This window comes from Exophiala aquamarina, assembly GCF_000709125.1.
Source record: "Exophiala aquamarina CBS 119918 chromosome Unknown aczIA-supercont1.4, whole genome shotgun sequence".
Taxonomy (NCBI): Eukaryota; Fungi; Ascomycota; class Eurotiomycetes; order Chaetothyriales; family Herpotrichiellaceae; genus Exophiala; species Exophiala aquamarina.
In genome coordinates this window covers 3,159,508-3,173,280 of record NW_013550584.1, presented here as the reverse complement: position 1 = coordinate 3,173,280, position 13,773 = coordinate 3,159,508, and the positions used below count along the sequence as shown (strand labels likewise).

General features: G+C 49.6%; 6 protein-coding genes across 6 annotated transcripts; 4 read left to right on the top strand and 2 right to left on the bottom strand.

Annotated features, from left to right (window-relative positions):
• Nucleotides 1-234: 234 nt before the first annotated feature.
• On the top strand, nucleotides 235-1,650 carry A1O9_06252 (aryl-alcohol dehydrogenase AAD14; the record flags this gene model as incomplete). The annotated part of the gene is made up of 5 exons (XM_013405462.1): nucleotides 235-372; nucleotides 451-534; nucleotides 585-673; nucleotides 749-899; nucleotides 958-1,650. 5 exons carry the CDS (start codon nucleotides 235-237, stop codon nucleotides 1,648-1,650), a joined length of 1,155 nt encoding a protein of 384 aa, XP_013260916.1.
• A 648-nt stretch (nucleotides 1,651-2,298) lies between these two features.
• On the top strand, nucleotides 2,299-3,986 carry A1O9_06251 (aldehyde dehydrogenase (NAD+); the record flags this gene model as incomplete). Its single annotated transcript, XM_013405461.1, has 4 exons — nucleotides 2,299-2,610; nucleotides 2,669-3,232; nucleotides 3,290-3,857; nucleotides 3,928-3,986. 4 exons carry the CDS (start codon nucleotides 2,299-2,301, stop codon nucleotides 3,984-3,986), a joined length of 1,503 nt encoding a protein of 500 aa, XP_013260915.1.
• A 448-nt stretch (nucleotides 3,987-4,434) lies between these two features.
• A1O9_06250 (uncharacterized protein) lies at nucleotides 4,435-6,090 on the bottom strand (the record flags this gene model as incomplete). Its single annotated transcript, XM_013405460.1, has 1 exon — nucleotides 4,435-6,090. The coding sequence occupies one exon, from the start codon at nucleotides 6,088-6,090 to the stop codon at nucleotides 4,435-4,437; it is 1,656 nt and encodes a 551-aa protein (XP_013260914.1).
• A 529-nt stretch (nucleotides 6,091-6,619) lies between these two features.
• Nucleotides 6,620-7,563, top strand: A1O9_06249 (uncharacterized protein; the record flags this gene model as incomplete). Its single annotated transcript, XM_013405459.1, has 4 exons — nucleotides 6,620-6,643; nucleotides 6,700-7,083; nucleotides 7,170-7,308; nucleotides 7,373-7,563. 4 exons carry the CDS (start codon nucleotides 6,620-6,622, stop codon nucleotides 7,561-7,563), a joined length of 738 nt encoding a protein of 245 aa, XP_013260913.1.
• A 156-nt stretch (nucleotides 7,564-7,719) lies between these two features.
• Nucleotides 7,720-8,460, bottom strand: A1O9_06248 (uncharacterized protein; the record flags this gene model as incomplete). The annotated part of the gene is made up of 2 exons (XM_013405458.1): nucleotides 7,720-8,167; nucleotides 8,237-8,460. The coding sequence occupies 2 exons, from the start codon at nucleotides 8,458-8,460 to the stop codon at nucleotides 7,720-7,722; spliced, it is 672 nt and encodes a 223-aa protein (XP_013260912.1).
• A 3,040-nt stretch (nucleotides 8,461-11,500) lies between these two features.
• A1O9_06247 (uncharacterized protein) lies at nucleotides 11,501-13,501 on the top strand (the record flags this gene model as incomplete). The annotated part of the gene is made up of 9 exons (XM_013405457.1): nucleotides 11,501-11,648; nucleotides 11,695-12,016; nucleotides 12,075-12,196; nucleotides 12,251-12,477; nucleotides 12,630-12,708; nucleotides 12,759-12,839; nucleotides 12,895-13,028; nucleotides 13,081-13,223; nucleotides 13,276-13,501. The coding sequence occupies 9 exons, from the start codon at nucleotides 11,501-11,503 to the stop codon at nucleotides 13,499-13,501; spliced, it is 1,482 nt and encodes a 493-aa protein (XP_013260911.1).
• Between the last annotated feature and the right edge of the window lie 272 nt (nucleotides 13,502-13,773).

The window sequence follows — 13,773 nt, the reverse complement described above, 5'->3', positions numbered from 1 at the left end:
GGTTTATTGCGTCCCGCCACAACTTGATTGATTGCAAGCGGAACCTTGAGGATCATGTTATAAATGTGCCTAGCCAGGTATGGAACAAGAACATGAAGCGACCATTACTTGAATATACTTAAATCTATTATACCACAACCGCCCTTCGCTGTCAGATTGAGATCCTTACGACCACCTTGGGACGTAGACAGGACAAATTCAACTTCGAACCTCCTGATATTTCGGCGGGAAATCATGGCTACTCACGTTTTTGAATGCGCTCCAGAACCGTCGTCTGAGCTGGGTCGGTACAGGATTCTATCTAGCACCGCAGGCGTCCGGGTGTCTCCTTTGTGCCTGGGTGCTTTGTCGATTGGGGACGCATGGCAAGCAGTATGTCATCCGCCGTGTATTCATTGTAGACACTCCACCGCCATTTCCTAGACATACTGACGAATACACGACACGCAGATGTTGGGCAGCATGAGCAAAGAGGCCTCGTTTAAGTTGCTCGATGCGTATTACAACGCCGGTGGCAACTTCATCGACACTGCGGTAAGCCCAGGCCCTCGCGTAATCCGTTTACCTCTAAGTCACTGCCACAGAACAACTACCAGGACGAGCAGTCAGAGAAGTGGGTTGGAGAATGGATGGCTGAGAGGAAGAATCGAGACATGCTGGTCGTGGCCACCAAGTAAGCCCCCGGCGTCAGTGTCGCAGCGAATAGGTATAGATGGAGACCGGCAATGTTTGCTCACGCGTCCGTTAGATTCACCTCTGCATACCGCAGCCACGAACTGGGCAAGAGGCACACTGCCAACTTCTCCGGCAACCACAAAAAGTCTCTCAACCTCTCTGTGGCCGCATCGCTCAAGAAGCTACAGACAAGCTATATCGATCTTCTGTACCTACACTGGTGGGTAAGTCAATTGGAAGCGAGTGATCCTACTTCAATGTTCCATTACTTACGGCCTCCAGGACTGGAGCACTTCCATCGAAGAACTCATGGACAGCCTGCATATGCTAGTAGAGCAAGGCAAAGTCCTATACCTCGGCATCAGCGATACGCCCGCTTGGATCGTCAGTGCCGCCAATACCTATGCCCGGAATCACGGGAAGACGCCATTTAGTGTGTACCAAGGCCGCTGGAACGTCATGCTTCGAGACTTCGAACGAGACATCATACCCATGGCGCGCCATTTCGGCATGGCACTGGCCCCCTGGGATGTCATTGGTGGTGGTAAGTTTCAATCCCAGAAACAAATCAAGGAACGCGAAAAGGCCGGCGAAGGTCTACGGTCCATGTTAGGCGCAGGTCAATCAGCCCAGGAGGCCAAGGTTAGTGTGGCATTGGACAAGGTCGCCCAGGAGCACGGAACAACGAGCTTGGCCACTATTGCGCTGGCCTATGTCATCCAAAAGGCGCCAAACGTAATCCCGATCATTGGCGGGCGCAAGATCGAACATCTGCAGGACAACATCACCGCGTTGAGTATAAAGCTGAGCAGTGAGCAGATGCAGTATCTGGAGAGTCAGACCGATTTTGACATTGGATTTCCTGGTAATTTTGTAGGCGAGAGTCCGGCGGCGACGGGCCACAGCTCCAATATGGTCGCAGCGACCGCACAGATTGGGTATCCGACTCCGCCGAAGCCTTTTGTAAGACAATAGGAATCACAGATTCACAATCCTCCGTAAGGACACGGGAGGGACTTCAAGGTGAATTGGAGAGCCAATGATCAAGTCCACAAGGAGCAGAGGGATTGAAAAGATCCAGTAATCGTCCATAGCACACGCTCACTGATTTGATCTACTGGTCAGCGTTCGATGGCCAGGGCTCACGCATACTGTATACTACGAAACGGTACTATCAATATAAGAGTGAAAAGGTGGGGACAACGGGTTTGAAGTGGCTCTAGTTGGCCAGCGCTCACAGATTTCCTGCCCTTTGTGAAGGCCAAGAAAGAGCCATCAGAATGCATGCCATAGCTTTTCCTCCCAAGGGAAGTGCTCTCCATGCTGATCTCCAGAGTCCAATGATCGTGTTGCCAGGTGACTAGCGGAAGAGTTCGAAGTAATGCAGGCCTACTGCGATTTGCATTTGGCGGAGTTCGGGCCTCGGAATTTCGGTTTTTCGTTCTTGGTTCGTGAGAATGGGGGATGCTCGATTCGCTTTCCCGGCGACAAATTCTACAGATACAGGCATTCACAACCTCTGAATCGGGCACTTCTTCTACCAGTCCCCTCTATCTTGAAGTAAACTGATTTCAATCCTTTATCGTTATATCAAAGTACTATATTGTCGGAACACGGGTCAGAATGGGTTCTCTATCCGTAGCGCAAGACTTTAACGTTTTTACTGGCTTCTACAACACAATCGATGGAAATTCAACCAAAACCGAGAAGACCAGGCATAGCATCAACCCAGCTACTGGAAAGCCCAATCCGGATGTGCCAGTCTCAACTCCAGAGGACGTTGACCATGCCGTTGCATCAGCAAAGAAGGCCTTTAAAACATGGTCGAAAACTCCTTGGGAAGAACGAAAAAAGGCGGTCCTCAAATTTGCTGATGCTCTCGAGGCACATACAGACGACTTTGCGAAACTCCTGACTCAAGAACAAGGCAAACCGGTAAGCGTCCTCGAGACTTCCGAGGGCGGAAAGCCTAATTTAATCCTTTCAAAAATAGCTTCGATTTGCCGTTCAAGAGGTCCAGGTCGGGGTTCTCTGGATGCGCAAACTCGCGGAAATAGAGTTAAAAGAGGAGACGATCGAGGAGAACGCCGAAAAACAAGTCATCGTTCGATATACACCTCTTGGGATCACAGTCGGCATCGTCCCGTGGAATTTCCCTATCCATTTAGCGTGTGGTAAGATAGCACCGTCGTTAATCACTGGAAATCCTATCATCATAAAGCCGTCTCCTTTTACTCCTTACTGCAACCTTAAGCTCGGAGAGCTAGGACAACGTATCTTTCCACCTGGAGTTCTTCAAGTATTGAGCGGCGACGACAACCTGGGTCCTTGGCTTACATCTCATCCCGGGCCTGATAAAATTAGTTTTACTGGATCCACTACCACTGGTCGACTTGTGATGTCTAGCGCCGCAAAGACCTTGAAGAGGGTAACTCTCGAATTGCAAGTTATAGTACTATTGAACTCTCCCTGGAACTCTTTTCTAATCCAAAATAGGGGCGGAAATGATCCAGCCATCATTACAAAGAACGTCGACATTCCGAAGACTGCTGAGAAGGTATAGCAAAAAAACTCGGTTTCCGCACTTTCTACTATGTGTTAACCTTAAGCGTAGATTGCAACCCTGGCATTTCTCAACTCAGGTCAAATTTGCCTCGCAATTAAGCGAATTTATGTACACGAATCGATCTATGAGGACTTCCGAGCCGCGATAGTGGCCTTTACCAAGACTCTTAAGATTGGTGATGGAAACGAGGAAGATGTATTCCTTGGGCCCGTCCAAAATGCTATGCAGTATGAGAAGGTCAAGACGTTCTTTTCCGATATTGAGAAGGAGAACTGGAAGGTAGCGGTGGGTGGTAATAATAAAGAGGGGCCTGGCTACTTCATCAATCCAACTATTATTGACAAACCGGCGGAAGGCTCTCGCATTGTCACAGAAGAACCTTTTGGTCCTATCGTACCTATGCTCACGTGGAGTAACGAGGACGATGTGATTGCACGTGCAAATGACACGAAGACCGGTCTAGGGGCGTCAGTGTGGTCTGACGATATGGATGAAGCCAACCGAATCGCGCGTCAATTGGACGCCGGGAGCGTCTGGGTCAACACCCACATCGAGCTGGATCCCAATGCCCCATTTGGTGGCCACAAGGAGAGCGGTGTCGGATATGAATGGAGTGGTAAGTTGATCCGCCGGCCGAAAATTTGCGGTGGCCAACTCGATCCACTTTCTTACTGACGGTCTTGCAGTTGGTGGCCTCAGGGCGTTTTGTAACGTGCAAACTCTCTTCTTGAAGAAGACAGCCTGAGTAGGGGCGACTGAAGACGGGACTACGAAGGGAATGCATATTGGCGGGAAAAGCGAAGGTCTGTTGATGTTGTGCTCCGTATGTCTGTTTGCATATCCTCCAAATAAATAAAATTGCGTCCTTCGCGGCCATTACGGACACCAGCCACCTCACTGGGGCCTTCAAGAGCCACCGTAAGCACTACATGTATCTCCCACAACAGACACCCACAGTCGGCCTTGGGGGTTTTGAGGTTCATAATAGCAATTTTATGCCGCAACCTTAGATAGGAGCTAGAATAAAGCAAGTACCGCTAATTCCGAGTTCAGAAAGGTGAGGTGAAGGATGATTGTCGGGGCTAGATGCGACCCAGAAGCGTTATATTGCTGCAAGCGATAGCAAGGCTACACAATCCATAGAGACAAAATTCTCCTTCTATCTGTCGCACTATGAACGGCCTTTCCAAACTTCAAAGGGCAGATTTCAACATCTGGGAACGCCCCGCATCTCTTCTGGCCCACTCTCTGATTGTGCTTCTCATTATTTTGCCGCTGGGAAGCCGGGGTATGGATTGTACAAACTGGACACCTCCCGTTAAATGCTTGTGCTTGGCCACACGGCCAGCGACATAGGACTGTATGTCCGGCTCGGTGAGCCATTCTGGTGCCGGGTCCAGGCGTTTCACGACGTACGCACGAGGATATTCGTTTCCATCAACGATCAAGCCTACAACGGCAGCGTCGGATATTTCTTCGTACTGTAGTAGCACAGCTTCAAGCTCTGCAGGGGCGACTTGGAAGCCGTTGACTTTTATGATCTCCTTTCGTCTATCCACGACCCACCAGAGATCATTTTTGACCACGACAATATCACCGGTCCTCAGCCAGCCATCCGCTGTCACCGTCTCATGCGTAGCCTTCTCATTGTTCCAGTAACCGAGCATCGTCTGCGGACCGCGCACCCACAGCTCTCCCGGGGTGTCTGCGACTTCAAGACCCTCGTCGTCCACGATTTTCGCTTCCGTGTTTGGTAGAAGGTACCCTGAGCTGCCCCCCTCGTCACGCACATTGTCAGGTGACAGCATGCCAACGCAGGTGGTTTCAGTCATTCCCCAGCCGCGGGCAATGAACAAATTGTGTCGATCCGCCAACTCATTTGAAAGTTGGACGGACATCGCAGCCGCACCGACCATAATATTCCTTAGACTGCTGATATCGTATTTGGCCGTCTCGGGTCGTTTTGCTAGCATATTCATGACTGGTGGAACTGCTTGGAGAGTGGTGATTCTGTGTCGCTGAATGAGTTGCAGGAATTCGATGAACGAGAACGCTTGCATGATGTAGACGGTAGCTTCCAGTCGACATGCGATATTGATCGTAAACAGTTGTGAGAACGCATGATAAAGGGGTAGAAAGGCCAGCCATCTCTCATTCTTCTTATCAGCTTCTTGGTTCTGTCTTGATAGCTTAACGTGCATTGTTTGGGACGAGTTGGCGACCAGATTGTAGTGGCTAATGCAAACACCCTTGGGCAAGCCGGTGGTCCCGCTAGAGAAATTGATTGCGGCGATTTGTGTAGTCGCCTCGTCGCCGAGATCATCCCAAGTCCAAGAGAGAGCATCTTTCTCTGGAGAGAGAAATGTTTTCCAATCGCGAATCCCCTGCTGCTCTGGACAGTCCGAGTCACTGAACAGGAAAACTTTGGTCGAGGGCAGATTTGCCTTTCTCACAGCGGCATAACCGGTATGGAATAAGCTGGGATGGACGAGGACAACGGCCGGCTTTACTGCAGCCATTTGAAACGACAACTCCTCAACGGTGTAAGTTGGGTTTGCTCCCGTGTAGTACCTCTTGGACCCCGCGGCTCCAAGATACACTACTGGCACGAAGACGTGATTTGGTGTGAAGACCATGATGGCTTCGTTTGCAGCAACTTCTAGGCGGTCGAGTCCGAGTGCGAATCTTTGAACCCATCGCAGTAGGCTGGCAGGTGAGAGCCACCTTTCGGGAGACCTTGCATCTATCCATACGGGTTTTGTAGATGGTGCCTTGTTTCTGGGAAACAAATATGAAAGGATATTGCATCGTGGAATGTCGAGATCGTCAAACTTGGATTTGTAAACCATGATGCCGCTGTCTTGAGGTGCCCGTCGTGTGTTTTGCGTCCCTGGGTCGAGACTAACATAAAATTCGATCTCGCTGTTTTTCACATTGAGCATTTCCAGTGGTGCTCGACATATGGTCGGGCGAATGCGACGAATGAGGGATCACAGCCGAAGGCCGAAAGCCACACACGAGGCCATTCGGGGATCGGGTATGATAAAATCATGACTGTGTTTGGATCCGAAGTGACAAATACACACTATGTTCGTCAATTGCTGAGAACTTCCATGTCCAGGGTTTAGTCAGATTACTCTATTTGCCATGCTATCAAGAGCACGCTAAGTCGTGCCACAACTGAGTGCTTTCGGTCCTCGGGAGCTTTGAATGTTTCTACTGACAAGTCTCGGCTACACCTTCTATCTGCCTGCCAACGAAACTAATCTAGCAGAATATGCATATATCTGGAGTTATAGACATGTTCAGGCTCCACAGGAGCAGTGTCCCATGAGCTCCTACGTACCATTGGTGCTTATAGTCACGTAATTTAGGAGAATGGATTCATTCAAAGACAAGGTGGTAAGGCTCTCCAAACTCGATTGGGATGCTGGAGACGCTGAAACTTGGTGCCCAAGATCGCCATCACTGGGGGAGCCTCAGGAATTGGTCTCGCCACGGCCAAAGAACTCTCCTTGCGTGGTGCCACCATTTCACTCGCAGACATCAATAAGACCGGAATTGATGATGCTCTCAAGGCTTTAGCAGGTAGCGGTGGCAGTCACACTGGCGCCGTGGTTAACGTCCGCGACAGCAGAGCCATTACTGAATGGATCAATCAAACAGTGGTAGACCATGGTAAGCTAGATGGGGCAGCTAATCTAGCCGGCACGATTCACATCCAACGCCCGATTGCAGCGGAGACGGATGAGATCTGGGCAAGGACGATGGATGTTAATACCAACGGCGTATTCTATAGTCTAAGGGCTGAGTTGAACGTTATGAAAGATGGCGGGAGTATTGTATGTGCCACCTCTCCACCGTTGGGTAGGCTAGGGGTGATGCCGTCAAGAATGGGTGAGCTAACTCCGTGACCGCAATCTGACAGGTCAACGCGAGTAGCGTTGCTGGCCATATCGGCTTCCAAGGGATGGCGGCATACTGTGCGAGTAAAGCGGCCGTTAATCTCTTGACGAAGACGGCAGCGCGCGAACATCCCGGGATCAGGGTGAACGCTGTCTCACCAGGTATGTTTCCAGAATCTAGTCGATCAGGAATGAATTAAGTGCTGATTGAAACGCTGATGGCCAGGGGCCACTGCAACTCCTATGGTCAAAGCCATGGAGGAGCAAATGGGGCATAGCCAGCCCACATCCGCGGCATGCATACCTCGCCAGGCGGATCCCATTGAGATTGCCAAAGCGATTGCGTTTCTTCTGAGTGACGATGCCAGTTTCGTTACTGGCACCGTGTTCGATGTGGATGGTGGTTACATGGCTTGAGAGATGGAAATGCATTAGCTATGAATATATGGATTATCAGAAACGAATTCAATATAAGCTTGCTCAGGAGACGAGCGAATACGTCGCTGACGAGCAAGTTTGCTAGTCAAGAAATACAGACTGTCTGTCTATAGCACCAATTTCATTCTCCATAAACTATCTTGATATCTCTGTGAAAGCCACATGGCACATGTCTAAGCTTATCAGTCCTCCTAGTCCTGCAATCAGATGCACGTGCTCCTGAACTTTGGGCGTTTTGACAAAGCTATTGTGAGCCTCAATACTCTCCCAGCCAAACATCATGATGAAAGCTTTCCCTTTCTTGTCCTGGCCCGGAATCTCTACCTCCTCCAGCACCCAGCCCCCAGAACTAGCGATACAGCCATCAGGGGTGTCCAAAATTGCCCTGAACTTCTTAGTGTCAGAGACAACCTTTTCCTGTGTCAACTCAGGGAGATCAACAGGAAAATATATGGTGGCCACCTCGGTAACAGGGGACTGGGGCTTCGTCAGTATCCCAGGGGCAGGCTCTGGAGTAAGTTCTGCATGATATATTACAGGCGTCCCAGCGAAGAGGGGCGACAGATCCGTAGCATCATCGCGCCTGTTTACGAATGATCTGGTCAGTAACACCGTCTCCAAACTTGGTCCTAATATGGAGGGGAAAACATACGGGTTATTTGTGAAGTTGACGTGATGTTGCAAAGTATCCCAATCAACCAGCAGATACAATAGATCCGGGTGCTCGACCGCCCGGCCCCAATAGCACCTTTGAGCTCCTGGTGATTTCAAGATGTCGGAAATGCGTCCCTGCATAAGGCTGCTTGCGGAGGTGCCCACATCCTCAGGGCGGTCGCCGTGACTGAGTGGCACAATCGCTATTGAAGTCACTGTCATTGTCCACGTGCGAATGGCTCGCTAACCTTCAAGCAAGGTAGTGGTTTATTCGAATTCTTATACTGTAGAAAGCACGATATCGCACTACACGTGAGGCGCGAATTTCCAGGAAAGGGGCACAAGAAGATAAAGACGTCTTAGCCCCACCTAAGGTATCAATATTCGCCTTCCAAGAACCCTTTACTCCATCAGCTGGTCGTTAAATCTCGTGATCCCACCATTGGCGGCACAAGTGAAACGAAGCCCACGAACGGGGGTATTTTCCCTCATTCGGCTCTCGAGGGTGTCGATGAGAAGCCACTTCGGACTACCGAACTTTTCTTGAGCTAGTTCCTCCAAACCCGAAAGCCCCACCCCTGCTTAGAAGGCGTCAAAACTTAAATTATACTTCAAGCGGACATGTGTGGACCGTGGAAATCTCGCGTACCCCATTGTTGCTGTTCGTCCTTGGCGGTGCTGGATGCATTGCGGGCGTCGATCAGTGATTCCAAAGGCGTGATCTTCTAGGCTGGTCGCCTCTGCCGCAATTGTACGTCGTCCACCTGGCATGAGTAAGTGATAGTCGCATTCCTTCCATCATTCACCCTTCACGTGCCAAGGAGTTCGATTCATTTCAACATGCCCACCCAGACCCAATGTATGATCGTCAAGCCAGCCCACCACGAGCCGGCACCGTGGCCGGTGAGAACACCTGAGGGAGTTCATCGAGCCTTTTGTTGGTTGACTGTGTGGCTCGCCTTGTAATTTCATTAAGAGGATAACTCGATCTCGCTATGTACGACATCTACTGGCTAGGGACGCTACATCACCGCTCTGGTGAGAATCAACTCTTCTAGCCTACTGCCATCAGGATTTATAGGAAGAATGTCCTTCATACACTTGTTATTTCCACCGGGAGCTCTAGAAGACTCTGAAAACACATGGTACGAACCGGCCACCAAGAAAAGGAGAGTCGACCCAGAAGTGGTGCGTGCAGAAAGGACAATACCAAGGTCCTTGAGCAAGCAATCACATGGAACTCGGGGTCATGGGCGAAGATGCTCCAAATATTCAGAGCAAGTCGCGTCTTGGAAGGCAAGGCGCTGTCATTCGCAACACTCAGCCAGAAGCCCCAGCCGACCCAGCCCAGCTATAAATAAATGCGGTCTCCTTGACGTTGTCAGGACTTACGCCCTTGCGAACCACCTCGTCGATCCTGCAAGCCTTCACTTTGAATCCCAATCCAAAAAATCGTTAACTTGCGACTCTTGGGATACTCCATGCTCTCCTCCGCAGTTCGATCATGACTCGATCTCTCTATCTTCACCTACATACAGCACCCCAGCGCCTGCGACTCCAGCATCCGTTTGTGACCAATTCCGTTCCGGACCATTTGGTCACATCTTCGATGGCCTACGACTCACAGACCAAGAGCGAGACTTGATGGAGGAACTGGTCGACCCCAGCACAGGTCTGCAGACGTTTGAATCTCCATACCAACCTCGAAAAGCACCGACCGAGAGTGAGATTGTCGAAACACTGTCTCAACGAAATTTTTTGGACATCAAATATTCCGCTTTCAATCAATTAAGGCCAAGTAACCTTCAATCACCCAAAGGCCTATCAGTCTCGTTTGTAGATAGACCAAGAAGTGGCAGTATGCCGAAGACTGAGGAACAGGACTGAGAACTTCGCACTGAAGAGACTACTTCCCCTTTTGACCTTCTCGCACTTCTCTGTCTCCCTCTTTTTACTTTACTACTCGACAGACAGCTCCAACATACAGCCCTACCGGAGATCCAATACAAGACGAAATACTTACAGAGTAATTTATTGCCAACATGGTCATCTGGTCTTCCATACATCGTTTTCCTTGATTCTCTATGACAAGAAGAGTTGTGTTCACATTACTGAAGTCCTCGAATGTGTCCACAGTCCTCTGCGCATGTAACTCGTTGAGACTGGAGAGGCTATTCACTTGGGACTGAAGATAGAGCCACTAAGGGAACCAAACGGATATCCATGAGATAGATGTACCAATCGGCTGTTGCCATTTTATGACACCCATTAGCGCCACCTGATAACTTTGGAAGTTTCCATTCTTTTGATACCTTCAATTACACTGCTCCGTGTAATTTGGAGCCATCTAAGAGCCATAGAACAGATTCTTTCTGGAACCTTTGTCGAATAGCATCGGTCGGATCTCCGATCTCGGCGCAAAGCACATCATGGCAAGATTTTGGTCTCTCATTCCAAAAGCTCATGATCGGGAGCCTAGAGCACATCAAGCCCAGGAAGACACGATAGGCTCGAAGAATCAACCTCTACCACAAATGCTGAACCTCATCGTTCTGTCCACGTGATTTCTCATCTTGAGAGTTGCCCGTACATATCGGTGATCGACCACGAAACTCTTCGGATTTTTCGAAAGTATGGTACACAATAGGGGAGGAATGAGGTTTACCCCTGCTTACATGGTGACAAGCTCCGCATAAAGCTCATTTCCGAATACCTTACATGAGGCATAGGATTGATCTCTGCATTTGGGTTTTGTGGCCTCCTGACTCGTCAGCGGCTAATAAGTTTGGTCGTGGAGATTTTTCGTGCTCGTGAACGTGAGCTCCGAAACCCGAAGTGTTTTGTGGCCCGCGCTCCCCTTGTGTGGCGGATGCTAGACACCAACCACCTAATACTCATGAGAGACCTAGACTGACCTCAGCCAATCTCAAGCTGTGCTCACACCAATGCCGACCATAGCCATTGGATTGAGGTGCTCGTATCAAAGCACTTTCCCGTATTTCCATCGGCATGAATGACCAATTGCTGGGTAGCTCGCGGGATACTCTTCGGGCAAATTGACTGTGACAGGAAGACTGCCTGCGGGGCCCTCGAGTTTGTCTTCTACCCCACGGGGTAGATCGGACCATGGCTCGGCTGTGCTCACAGCGCAGAGTATAGTGTTTTCTATATATTTATCCACCATTGCAAACCTCTGACTGAAAAGACTTCCCCTAATGAGACATTGCAAATTTTCCTGAACTTCACCCATCGAATTGTAATCATGGCGAAACTTACCAACTACAACATTAAAGTCTGTTTGGTTGTAATCATAGCTGCCTTCAGCTTTGGCTTTGGAGCGTCCATCTTCGTCACCAGCGTTGGGCAACCTGGATTCTACCGCTATTATGATCTCGACCCTACCAGTTTGCGTGAGTGCTCGCCCGCTTCTACAAGTCTAAAGTGCTAATCAGATAGACACGGCCAATATTCTCAGCGCTATCAATGCACTATTCTTTTTCGGGTGTGCGGTTGGTGCCATTGGCCAGTGCTTCGTTGCCGACTGGATCGGAAGGAAGGGTGCCTTGACCAGTTCTGCGATATTCTCCATCATTGGCAGCGCCTTGGTCGCCGGCTCAGTCAACATCCCAATGCTCTTTGTCATGCGCATCATCCAAGGCGTTGGATTGGGCATGCTGCTCGCTTTAGTGCCACTATACCTCACCGAGGTTGCTCCACCACAGCACCGTGGGTTTCTCACGGGTTCGACTCAATTCTCCACTGGTATTGGCTACATAGTGTAGGATTCCCCGTCCAGCTTGTGTCTTCGAATGCTCCTGCTGATAAGCTCGATCTAGTTGCTCATGGGGCTCGCTTGGTTGCTATCATGCCGAAAACCTGACGGTCAGCTGGCGGCTCCCGCTCGCCCTTGCATGCGTGGGACCCATAGCACTTTATATCGGCCTCCTTTTTGTGCCAGGTAAGGCATCTATATCTTTCATCTCTCATCAAATGTGCTGATTGGATCACACAGAATCACCTCGATACCTCATCTGGAAGGGAAAGAAAGATGAAGCCTGGGCCATCTTAAAGAGGCTACACCACGACCCATCCAATCCTTCCGAGGCGGATGCAAGCGCTGAGTTTACCCAGATCTTGAGACAGGTTGAGATGGACAAAGAAGAAAATCCTACGTTTTGGAAGATGTTCAAGGTGCCCTCTTGGCGACGTCGATCTATCTCGGTGCTATTTCTCCTGTGGGTGTATATGCCTATGCTTGATTGATCTAGAAAGTAGTGTACTAAGTTTGTCTAGGTTCGCCCAACAAGGGTCGGGTGTAAGTCCGCTGAATACGATGAACACCACTTCGCAAGAGTTGAAGTCAAGAATATCTTACTGACCCTGGACTGTAGATTTACGGTATTACCAACTTCTTCCCTCTTCTTATCGGGTCTCTCGGCTTGACAGGGGATGTCCCTCTGATCTTGTATGGTGAGTATCTCACAATGGTTGCGACCGATGAACTTGGCTTAAAGTCTTAGCGTCTTATACCACGGTCGCCACCATCTCAATCTTTATCACCATGTGGCTGGTCGATCGATTCGGCCGCAGAGTGCTCCTCTGTAAGTTTTAGTCAGAATGAATGCGAAGTCCACCTCAGCTAACAAGTTGACCAAGTGACCGGGTTTGCGTCGGTGGCATGTATTCTGTTTACTGAAGCTCTTCTGCAGTGGAAGTACCAGGGGACATCTAACAAAGCCGGGAACAATGCATGCATTTTCTTCATCTTCATGTTTATTGCATTCTTCCAGGTTTGTCACCTTCGCTTGATTAGTTTTCCAATCGAATGACTGAAACACAAAGTGTATCGATGCTCCCACATTCGTCTGGGCCGCCGAGATATTTCCCACCACGCTTCGGGCCAAGGGTGTCAGCTTAGCCATATTCGCCTATTTCGCTGGAACCATTACATTTTCGACACCGGCACCTGTGGCATTGCAAAGCATGTAAGTATATCGTCCAAGTCAGAACACTCTAAGATGCTCACAAAATCCACAGCAAGTGGGGCATGTTCCTGATTTACGCCGGGCTCTGTGTCATCTCCTTCGTTATCACCTACTTTTATATTCCCGAGACTAAGGGCCTTCCTGTTGAAGAAATTGGTGCTCTTTTTGGTGACACGGTCGCTGTGCACTTGACAGCCGATGGGGAGGGCATCGTGGAAGAGAAGCCCGAAGAAGGCCAAGTTGAGGACAATGCGCTACATATTGTTCAAAAGGTGTAAAGATACTGGTATCGCCGACCTCGATGCCATCTAGTGGGCATGCAGTCCAAAGGAGGAGGTCAAGCGGCAGTGTGACTGTGCCCTTCGCAAAGGAGGGTTAGGGCAATATTTTGGAAGGCTGGAATAGAGTGGGAGGTGGAAGAAGTTGTTGATTCAAAAGAGACGTGCCGGTTTTGAGGACACTAGCAGAAGCATCAAATTTGAGAGTAGAATATGTATCTCATCCTACTCTTGCCAGCTTTCAAATCTCCATACTGGACTTGAACAATAAT